Source organism: Lissotriton helveticus, chromosome 2_1 (assembly GCF_964261635.1).
Source record: "Lissotriton helveticus chromosome 2_1, aLisHel1.1, whole genome shotgun sequence".
Taxonomy (NCBI): Eukaryota; Metazoa; Chordata; class Amphibia; order Caudata; family Salamandridae; genus Lissotriton; species Lissotriton helveticus.
The window spans coordinates 1,008,779,093-1,008,791,389 of record NC_136059.1 but is presented as its reverse complement, the minus strand read 5'-3'; the positions used below and the strand labels follow the sequence as shown (position 1 = coordinate 1,008,791,389).

The following is a 12,297-nucleotide window of genomic DNA, read 5'->3' as shown; positions in this document are numbered from 1 at the left end:
TAAACACCGGAGCTGTTCGCAAAAAATAGGGAGCAACCCGAAACTCTGATAAATAAAGTTTTGGCCCGGCAGGTTCATTGGTCTGGGATTACTCCTTCACACCAAAATTGAGCGATAATGAAGTGGGGCATGGAGGAATCTCCATGGAGGCTTATGGGTCAAACAAAGAACCTCAAGACGAAATTACTCTCTCTACTATTTACCAGAGTATAATGGCTTATCGGGAAGAGACCAGTGCAGAGGGGTCACTGGCCCAAGGTGCAGTTTGGAAATTACAGAACTCAGTGCGCAGAGTTGCAAAGACATGTTCAGAGTTCGCAACCAGATGTGGTGAGGCTGAAGCTAGAATTTTGACACTGGAGGATGAGCTAGCACTGCAAAAGTCTATCACGGAATCTTTGAAGGCCCAGAAAGATGATACAGTCTGGAAGCCGACCGAGTTGGAAAATTGCTTAAGAAGAAATAATCTGTGGATTTTGGGGGTTTCTGAAGGTTTGGAGGGTACTGATATTCGGCAGTTTTTGGTTGATCTCTTCTTGGAAGCATTTCCCGAACTTCCTCAATGGGATTGGTCAGCGGAACTGCAAAGGGCCCATCGGTTTTGTTTTAACCAACAGAAAAAAACAGGGGAACTTACTGATAGACCTAAAGCCATTTTGATTTGTCTCAATAATTTCCTAGCTCGAGAAGCAATATATGATTTGGCTAGACCGGACGGGAAGCGAACAGGAAAGGGATGCACATTTTTTGTGCGGACTGTTTTTTGTCAGGCTACAGTCGAGTGAAGGTGGCACCTTTGACAATTGATTCTTTTATTTCAGGCAAAGGGTGTGCAGATATTTTGTTCCTAAATCCTGCTAAATTGAAAGCTATATTTAAGGGTCAGACACAGTTTTTCTCTTCTGAAATTCCAGCTAAAGAATTTCTAAATTCATTCTCTGGTGTACAACCGTACATAATTGGACACAATGTATTTGCTGATTCATATAAGGTGCCTGTTAGCATTGACGTTTAGGCTTAATGATATAATCAGATCCTTTTTTCTTTAATCCAAATTTTTTTCTCGCACCTTTTTTGACTATGGGGGGAGGGGGTTGGAGTGTTGGGGGGTCGACCAACTGCTTTTCATCACAGAGGACCTAGGTCCTTATGCCTCATTTGGGAGGAAGGGCAGAAGGAGCAGGAGGGTGGATATGGGGTGGTGGGGAGGGAGGGGGCAAGAGGGTGGCACTGCTGTTTTGTGTTATCTATGGTCATGGCATTTTTTTTGATGTGAGAAAGAGTGAATTTTTGGATATCACTGGTTTTGGTTTCCTGTTTGGGTTGACAAGACTTGAGATGGAGTATCTCAGATGCAGGGACGATGGGTAGAATTTGTATCTGTTCTTGGAATGTATGTGGCCTGAATGTCAGAAAAAAGAGGGGTCTGACAGCTAAAATTCTCCAGTTTATGCAGACTGTTTTGTTATGCTTGCAAGAGACTCATATACCCTGGAATAAACGTGGCTCATGAGGGACTTGGGTTTTGATATGTTAGCCTGCATTCGACAAGGTACAACAACTAAAGGGGTGGCCATCTTGGCAAAAAGAAGCATTGGAGTCTGCAAACGAGTGAAGGAAGATAACTTAGGGCACCGGGTCATTTTAAAAATCATAGATAACAATACCCCTCTATCAATCTGCTCTATCTATGGCTCCAATTTAGATGATCCGGATGTGATAAACTATTTGAATGTGGAATTGGGACTATGGCCTCACCCTTTAATTCTCTGTGGAGACTTTAATATTCATTTAGATAGTCGTTTTGATTTAACTGGTAACGGTAATCTCCCATACCAGTGAAGGAAATTAAACATTTTTAAAGCTATTCAAGGTTTAATTAGGGAACACGGGTTGGTGGATGTTTGGCATCGGCATAAACTAGATGACACGGAGGTCACTTTTTATTCAGCTCCACACAATGAATTAGTTTGTCTGGATTTTTTTTTGTCTCCTACCAAATTGCTGAGATGGCTAAAATTGAGGTTTTCCCCAGGGTTATTTCAGACCATAGCCCGATTATAATAGTATTGCCACTAAGCACCAAGGTCAAAAAGCAGAGACCTTGGACTTTTGAAAGAAAACTGTTGCTGAATCAGGCATATTGTGCACATATAGCAAGTTGGATTGAGGAGTTTTTCAAAATTAATAGAAATACTGCCACCGACTCTATGGTCTAGGATGCCTTTGAGGCTGGGGTACGCAGAGGGACTTCGTTTTTCCACATATAACAAGAAGAGAATGCAGGACCAAATTATGGACTGGATGGAACAATTGAGACTAGCAGAAATTGAAATTATGAGGAAAATAGCGAGTAGTTTAAACATAGAGGAACATCAAAAGACTATTGTGTCTATTAAAGTGAAAATTCATCAGCATATCGGGGGGGAGCTAGCTGCTAATTATGCGCAATATAGGGCCGAGATATAAGAATTAGGCGAAAATACAGCAAGGGTTTTAGCAAAGAGATTACGACAAGGGAAAGTTGCTAATCGAAACCATAGGATTAAAGACCATTTAGACCAGATACAGGACTCCCAAGCAGAAATCCTGAATGTGTTTAATAGGTTTTATAACCAATTTAATACTGAGGGAGAGGTTATAGGAGGAGAAGATCTTATGCAGGAATTTTTTTGTAGATCTTGAAACAACAAAGTTTACACATGTACAAAATGAGATTCTTGCAGCACTGATTACATGGGAAGAAGTGGAGGAGGCTATAATGTCATTAGCTACTGGAAAGGCGGTTGGCCTGGATGGATCCCTTTGGAATTTTTTAGGACATTCCGGCAGGTATTTCGACAAGATATCATGATGGTATTTCAGTTTGCCCAAAGGAGCACTATTCCTGACTCCTGGCGAAAGACAGATATAGTAATATTTTTTTTAAAAAGATAAGCCTGTGTTGAATCCCTCTTCGTATTGACCTATTACACTTATTAATTGTGACAGTTAGATTTATTCTAAGATTTTGGCTGGTCGGTTAGGAAAAGCCATTACTCCTTTGATATCAGTTCACCAGCATGGATTTATCATGGAAAGGGATACAACTGACCATGTGAGACGTGTAATTGCTCTTCTTGATTGGGCTCAGGCAACGAAGACTCCATAGGGGTGATCCTGTTAGATGCTGAGAAAGCATTTGAAAGGGTCTCCTGGTGGTCTCTTTGTTATGTCCTGCAATAGAAGGGGTTCTCTATGGAATTCATTCAAGCAGTTAAGACCCTGTATGTACTTCCAGAAGCTAATATTCGTATCTCTGGACAGGAGTCAAGATCGTTCAGTATTAGTAGAGGTACCAGGCAGGGCTGCCCATCTTCCCCCCTGAATTTCGCATTACATATTGATCCATTTCGCAATAAATTAAACCGGAGTGTAAATATGAATCCAGCTAGAGTTCATAATATGGAATATAAAACATTGGCATACACTGATGGTATTGTGGTTCTTACTAGCGATGTTCCTTTGGCGCTCTAGGCAGTGAGGACTCTGTCAGAGCAGTTTGGTATGTTTTCAGGATACAAATTGAATAGGGATTAAACCAAGATTCTTCACTCGCATACCATGCATCTTGTAGACCTGCCAGTTGCCTCTGAAGAAATTTATCTGGGAATTAAGATCACACCGCTAGTAGATCAAATTCCTGATCTGAATATTACTCCAGTGATGGACACTGATAATAGAAAACTGGAGATGTTAAACCACTTTCATCAGTCTCTTCATCGGCTTTGCAATGTGTTAAAAATGTTGATCCTTCTCAAATTTTTATATTTGTTTAGGACTATTCCTCTCATGTGTTCTACTTCTTGTCTAGCAAATGTGGAGAGGATCTGCTCCAGATTTCAATGGGGGTATCAGAGACCAAGAAGGGCGCTTAAATGGATGACACTCCCGAGACATCGGGGAGGATGGCCGATGCCTCATTTTTTGTTTTATTATTGGGCATCCATGATACAGAATATGGGGATCTTAAGGCTAAGGCTGAAATCCTGTTAGCTAGTAGACCAACCATATGTGAATTAGGGTAGGAAGATGGTACAAATAGCTGCTTGGTTAGGATATTAGAACCTAGCTATTATAAAAAAGACTAAATTTAAAGTGCCCAAAGCTGCTTATTCAGTCTGGAAACTTATTTGGCATAAGATGAAGATCCCAAATATAAATATTTATACTCCATTGTCGGGCCCCAGCATCCTCCCATATATTTTTCAAGATCATACTACATTTACTTGGGGGACTAAGAGAGTTTTCTTTCTGGGTGATTTATTTGATGGAGGCGATATTCTCTCATTTATGAATCTGCAGGAGAAATTTGGTCTCTCCAACCAAGATTTTTCCAAATATTTACAGATTTGTAGCTTTTTAGGGAGAGGTATGCATGGATCAGAGCTAAGGTTTGACAAGATTCCTCTGATTGAAATAATATGGAAAAAATCTCCGATAGGGAAGATTTATCAACAACTGCTCGAGGTTCTCCCCGATGATATCTGTACTTGGAATATAAAGTGGGAAAGGTAGGAATAAACATTGAGGAATATTTGGATTTGGCAAATCAGATTTTAATAATGAGTAGTCTCAGGAGCCAACATTTTATGTCTGTCTTTGATCTTTAATATACTCCAGGAAAGATTGCTAAGTGGGGAGGTCTGAGGGTGGAGGGAAATGTAGTAGGTGTGGATTGCTGGCAGTGGACTCTGTTCATATGTTTTTTTTCTTGCCCTAGAGTGGGTATTTTTCTGCAAGAGGTCAAGCATTTTCTGGCTGTTATTTTAGGGATCCCAATAACTATCACAGCTGATTTCATCATTTTGGGCTTTGGATCTGACATGGACGGAAACTCAAGGCCAAGATCTATGACTTGATTCTTGTTTATTGCAATGACTATTGTTCGCCTATGTATTATTTCCGAATGGATAAGCCACGATCCCCCTACGTTTATTAATTGGCGATCAAGGCTTTTAGCTATCTATAACTTGGAATCTGCAAAATATAAAGTGAGAAGACGAAGAAAGAGAGTCTTAGGTCGCCAAGTATGGGGTCCAGTCACAAATTGGCAACAGTAAGCCTGGGAAATGTTTAATAGCATTATGTTTGCATTCTATCCACTTTTGTTGTTTGTCTGATTATTCTTGTCTTCTAAAATAGGGTGGACAGCAGATCTTGAGCTACAACTCTTGGCTGTATCTGAGAATTATGTAGTATATCAGTGCATTATATTATGTTACTTCAAGCTTACATTGTACCTTTTGTGTTATACCTTGTGATGAATATGCCACAACTTGCTGCACTGAATTTGTTTTGTATAAAATGGGGATACAATCAATAAAAAAATATATTAAAAAATGTACAAATAATTTACACATTGCCTCTGAGATGGGGCGTAGCAGCTTGTTCAAAGCTACCAAGAGGGTAAGCAGGGGTTATCTTAGGTGGGTAACTCCTGTACTCTGATTAGACGGGAGGGTCCCTACTTGGACAGGATGCAGAACACTGTGAACTAGAGACCCCCCTTTTCTAACAATGGGCTGCATCTCGAAAATGGCATCATTGAAAAGCAATCTCAGGCATGGTGGTCTGCTGGCCCCAGCAGGTCACCATCCCTGTAATGGCTACCATTCTGATGGGTTGCAAAATGTTACTTACCTCATTAATATTTATGAGGGAGGTTGATTTCTGACCCATTGGGAATCACTATTTCAAAAAATAAAAGTTTCATACATTAGGATTAGCAATTTCAATAAAATTGCTCTTCCTAACATTTGTACATCTGACCCCGAATCTACTAAGATGTGGTGATGCTGCTCTCTTCCCTTGCTGAGGCACACAAGCTGACTGCACAGTGGCTACCTAATGACAAGCACACACCTTTGTACCACAGTACAAAGGAGTTTGCTTGATGACTATCCCAGGTGTTGTACTGCAAGTGTTTCATAATATTATGCTTAGACTATCTTGAAAACTTTTCCCTCATTAGATGTGTGTTGTACATTGCAGCACATACAATGGGAAAAAGGTTAGGAAAATTAACACTATTTGTCCATATTACAGCCTCTTTTAAGGGGTCATTATTTCTGGTGCAAACCCCCGTCTAGATGTTTTAGTAGATCGGACCTTGCATTAGAAACCAGGGGTTGTAGTGTTATAACGTCCATGTACCACCAATAAGACACTTTTGACACAATTTTACACAAAGCAGGAGAAAACACAATTTGTGTTGATTTTAAGACAACCTGCAATTTCAAAAACAATTTAACTGGAAAGTATTTAACTTATCCAGAATTTGTGTCGGTTTGGATGACACTGCCTGTTTTTGCACCAATGAAAAGTCTTCCTATATGTGCTCCTCAATGTTCCCTCAAAGCTGTATTGCTCATAATAGCAGACATATTTAAAAGATAGTAGTAAAGCAGATTTTTCCATAATTTAGCACGAAGTACAGCCACTCTTTTTAATATGCACAAAGTAGTAGAAATGCTGCCAAGTGGAGATTTCTCTCAAATGCTCGATGAAAGTTCAGAGCTAATTATGCTAAACTTGGCGATGGATCAGGCAACAAATTTAGCATGCAAATATGTCAGGAACAGTTACCATTGTGACAGTTCAAACAAGATGGTGTGACAGACTTCCCCTTAAGGTATGTTTTGTGTCCGTAACATAACAGAATGTATATTTCTATGTTTTAGAGCTATATGAGCTCTGACAATACACACTCGCATCACTGAAATAATATCGATAACAAAAATATAGAATTACACAAATATTGAAGATAAAATATAGAATCAAAAATATCGACTTCCTATCTACAAACAGGTAAGTACAAAAATATTGAATCAAAAATATCGTTTAAAGAAATATAGTCAAAATATCGATTTTTTTTAAATGTCTTAAAAATAATTTAAAATTAATGAAATATTAAAAATAATTAACTAAAATATACTTAAAAATACTTAAATAACTTTAAAATTAATAAATAACTCATTTAAGTTATAACAAAAATTACAATTTTATTTTTCAAAACATATATATTAACTTAATATTAATAAAAAAATATACAATATTTTTACCGTAGGATAGCGGGAGGGTAAAAATTACTATTCCCACTCCAGTGAGTGCAACAGTAGGGAAAGCGTTGTATAGCGTACGGGTAGAAATTACTATTCCCACTCCAGTGAGTGCAACTGTAGGGAAAGCGTTGGATAGCGTAGGGGTAAAAAATACTATTTCCACTCCAGAGAGTGCAACAGTAGGGAAAGCGTTGGATAGCGTAAGGGTAAAAATTACTATTCCCACTCCAGAGAGTGCAACAGTAGGGAAAGCGTTGGGTAACGTAGGGGTAAAAATTACTATTTCCACTCCAGAGAGTGCAACAGTAGGGAAAGCGTTGGATAGCGTAGGGGTAAAAATTACTATTCCCACTCTAAAGAGTGCAACAGTAGGGAAAGCGTTGGATGGCGTAGGGGAAAAATTACTATTCCCACTCTAGTGACTGCAACAGTAGGGAAAGTAAATACTTCATATATTAATAAAAATAAATACAATATAAATACCAATAAAAATTTAATTAAAAGTAATTACCAATTTAATATAATATAATAATTAATCAATTAAAAATACAAATAAAAATCAATTATTAAAATGTATTCCCTATTAATACAAATTAATTACCAATTACCAATTAATTAATTAGCAATTAAAAATTAATTAACAAATATTTCAAATAAATACCAATAAATAAATTAAAATATTTAATTAATTACGATTAAATTACTTCCCACCATATTCCCCTATAAACTCACAACCCGCTACGGGAAATAATTTTATAAAATTAACATAATTATCATTTAATCAATTAATAAAAATTAATTACCAATTTAAATTTAATTAATTACCAATTAAACATTAATTAACAATTAATTCAAGATAAATACCAACTAATAAATTAAAATATTAAATTACTTCCCACCCTATTCTCCTATAAACCCACAACCCGCTACAGAATTAAATTACGCAAAAATTAAATAACATAAAATTCATTTCAATAAATTATAAAATAAATATACATTTTTCACACATATACTAAGATACAAAACTCTTTTAAAAATTCGATATTATTAAAAAATCGATATTTTGAATACCTATATTATATACTTCGATATTTTGACTTTCTATATTTATGAAAATCAATATTAAATTACTTACCCTAAATTAGATATGTTTGTTGATTATATTCTGTCCATTCGATATTCTGTCCATTCTATATTTTCACTTCAATATTAGGGCAATTCGATATTTTTGACTCGATATTTTGTCTATATACCATGTGATAACCTAAAGCATTATGGTTCCTTTACTGTTTAACACACCTGAAAACAAGAATGTTTAAGTCAATGGTTCTGGACTGGAGACAGTATGCATGCTTTGCCACTATCCACCATTGGTGGCTGAAATTTTTGAACGGATGGACACCGGTTGATTTTCCGGCAGAGGGATTTGACTCAAAGTGGACAAAGTGGAGAGTCTCATTTTGCTGGAAAAATATCCACAAACATTTCATAATAATTTAAATATGGAAGGTTTTCCAGTTATCATGACATGAGTTAATGTATGATACATTTCTGGATATAAGGGTGCTTGCCCAAACTCTCAATTAGCTCCCAGGTCTTTTATTTATAGATAGAAAGGTGGGGCAGTATGAAATATTAACAGTAAAAACAAAGGATTATTCTAACATCTTCAATGGCTGAGAAACACTCACATGGACAACTATAGGGGTTACATAATATTGGCACTAAAATCTACTTAACATGGACCCTCGGAGTCAGTCTACTGTACAGGGAACTTAAGAAGTCAGACTCTCTGAAGTCTCTGACTTTTTATGGCATGTGTTTATTGCAGCTGCTCATTGAGGGAAAAGTGTAATTGAGAATTCCAAATTATATCAAGTGGGCTATGATCCGTCTGTCCTATAGCTCCGTTTCACAGCTTCCATGGAGCAAAGTTGATTGTTGAGACTCAATTAACTTGTGTGTAAATTAAAGTAATTTAAAATCCGGAATTCAAAAAAGAACAATGATCCCATTAAATATCCAAAGTGAACATTTTAGAATTCCAGCATGCCAGCTCTTACAGTATAGTTGCTCTTCTAACAAGCCTATCGCCAATTTAGCAGTGGTTTTACAAACTAGTACAGTTCTATGGAAGAGAGCATATATCTTCATTCTGGTCTCACAGACGCAGATCATCCCAGGGTGACTACTCATGCCAGAGTGTGTTGCAAAAGGATATCAATATTTAGTAGATCCAAATCTTAAATCTGCTGTCCTCATTCAAAGTTTTCAATGGGTTGACCATGGACAACCACTAAAATCTCACTCACCTGCTGCAGGTAGATTGATACTTCACCAGGAATGGATAAAGACACCCTGAATAAGAGCCATCATGTTGTGTAGGGACTCAGTAAGTCTTCCATACAACACACACCATACAACCTACACTCAATTTCCTATTTACACAACACATCACAAAGTGCTTAATACACTTACCTGGGCAGACTTTGTATCTCAATAATGGACAATTGTATGAATTTTCATGGGGTGGCTCACAGGCCGCCTCACCTCAATGGGTACTGGCAATGGTCCTGGGCTCCCTGATCGACAATCATTTTTGCCAGCACCAGCCTTCTCATTCCATGGAATGAGTTAATAGGAACCACCTCCGCTTAAGGCTGGAGGTACATATTGAGAACACCACATTCCCATCAGAGCCTAATACAGTGCTGTTGAACATCAATACAACTGTTGGGGTTCCTCCTGAGGACTTTCAGTGTGTCTAATGGTGGTGGGTAGACAGAACAGTGGTGGGCTTCCCTTCTCAGCCAAGCGAAGGATTCCTTCCTTCTTACAGTGTTCATCTGTCACACTGCCTTCGCTGTGAGTTAGGGATATTTGTTAGAATTGCAGAATAAGAGCTAGTTAACAAAACAGCTGAACTCACTTCGGAGCATCACCTGACTCTAAAAATAGCAGCCATTTGCTTAAATTACAAGAAGAATATGCAACATATGCTTACCCTTGCATCTCTGTCAGCAAGAGCTTCATCTACACGGTAATCCTCATTTCGATCTCCCTGTAAAAAATATATACCGTATCACACCAGCAAATAATATTTAATGTTTTTACTCTTCAAAAATAACAGAACAAGGGGAGAATGGATATGACACACATGTGCATTTAGTTTCCACAGATAGAGATTATATATACACATTTAGCAGTTTGTAAAAAATTAAAAAAATTATATTGCATGTCAAATGTGCAAATTATCCCATATTTGGGTGTAAGTTTAGTTGTGTCGAGGCTGGAAATGATTCAACAATTTTGGGATTTAAGGGGTTCAAGAAAAAATAACCTTTTCTGGCATGAACAATAAACCACCTTTCCAAATTCCGCCCAGAATTAGATATTATTAAACAGACAACAGCGGGAAGAGATTGAAAGAAACACTAGAAATATGTTTTTGAACCCAGCAGGGCCCCCATGGGTGCGAGGCCATCAAATAGAGGCCTGGGGCACATATGGTGCCCCTCTGTTGATCCCTGCACCCAGTGGCAGGCACTTTGGGGTGCCGGCCACAGGGTTCAGGGATGAACTGAACCCCTGCTTTACACAATGCAGGCATGCATTCCGAGCGGAATGCATGCTTCCATTGTGAAGCATACGAATGCGACCGAACAGGGTTAGGTTGCATCTAACTTGCAGGGCCGTAACCGATGACAGCAGGTCGGTCGGTTACGTCTACAAATGCACAATAGTAGTTTGTAATGTTGAACAACAGTGGGATTATTCCATATCAAAGCACTTTCAAACTTTAAAAATACAACAGGCTCTCACTACGTTAGCTGTACAAATTTATGCAGGAGAAAATAAACATTTTTAAATGAACGAAGACATGGCAGTTTTAGTGCGTTGATCTACAGCATCCTCAAATAACATGGAAATACCAAGCTATATATAAAACATTGCAATTACATCACAGTCTCAAACACTCCACCGCCACCACCGTTGGCACTTCTATCCTTGAATAATGGAGTGCGGACCACAGTTAAGGTGCTGCAATGTTTTCTATTCATTCCATCAGCAAGTTGGCCATTACGAGTTTCGGCTCCGTGAAGCCTTCATCACATGTATATATCGTTGAGTAAAAAAGCGAAGTGGTGTTGAAAATATATATATTGAGATATAAATATATATATATTTGATATATATGTATATAGATATATATATGGCAAAAGGTTACAGTGATGTTATAGTTAGGTGAAAATTTCAGTGACAATGTAGAGTTTTTAAATGAGGAAAACACTGACATTTATAGTTATAGTAACTACTTCTCATGCCCCCAACATGCACAGTTTTGTCATAAATGTTATCATTGCAAATGTTGCAGTGGGATGATTAACTGTGCATGGCCCAGGGGGATGGGGTCGGTCCCAGGGCCTTCACAAGGATGTGGGAATGGGGGGTCTCAAACCCACCCTCCCCTTTAATATGAAATCGTCCTGGGTGGTTGGGGTACTCAGGGTGGAAGACGGGATATGGGTGGGGGCATCCACTCACACCCCTTTCCAAAAATAAAAAAATAACAATTGTGGGGATTTAAAAAAATGCCACAAGACATCACCAAAAGTCCTGAGTTTTGTAAAAATGTTGGGCTCTGGGATGTCTCTCTTAGACCCTCCTACAAGGGCTATGAGGGCAAAATATTCCTACCCTGCCCCTTGTATGTGTTTTAATAAAAAACTCAGAGCAGAGGACTTAATCCCCGAGTCCTATAAAAGCTGCCTCAAACATTCGATCTCATTTTTTTTATTAAGTTCAAGGAATTCTCAAAAGAGTCAATCAAACCCAACTGTGCAGATATAAAATGTATTTGATCCTTAATTTTTCAAAAACTGTGCAATGAATTTACGAAAAATCACAAACAGCACACTTTCTGGAACATGGCCTAGCTTCCTACCAAATTTGATGTAATTCTGTTCAGCAGTTTTTGCCGTAGTGTTGTTAAATAAGTCTATGCGAAAATGCATCGGGACTCTGTGTTTTGGGATCACCTGTTTTTCTCAGCCCCTACTTGAAAGATCACCCAGAAACTGTCCATGCAGAAACTAGGTAAGAAACAACTTTGTAAAAAACTTTGTGAAGATTCGTCAAACAGTGCCAAAGTTATTAGCAACACAAAAAAGCCATTATCTATAGAAACGCTAAC

At 38.0% G+C, this 12,297-nt stretch overlaps 1 protein-coding gene across 2 annotated transcripts in view; it reads right to left on the bottom strand.

Moving 5' to 3' along the window:
* Positions 1–12,297, bottom strand: part of LOC144818407 (annexin A1-like) — a 206,965-nt gene that overhangs the window by 114,976 nt on the left and 79,692 nt on the right. For both annotated transcript variants that reach the window (XM_078675780.1, XM_078675781.1), the window contains exon 8: positions 10,108–10,164. In XM_078675780.1, the coding sequence (XP_078531906.1) occupies positions 10,108–10,164 (57 nt within the window). The remainder of the gene's footprint in view (positions 1–10,107; positions 10,165–12,297) is intronic.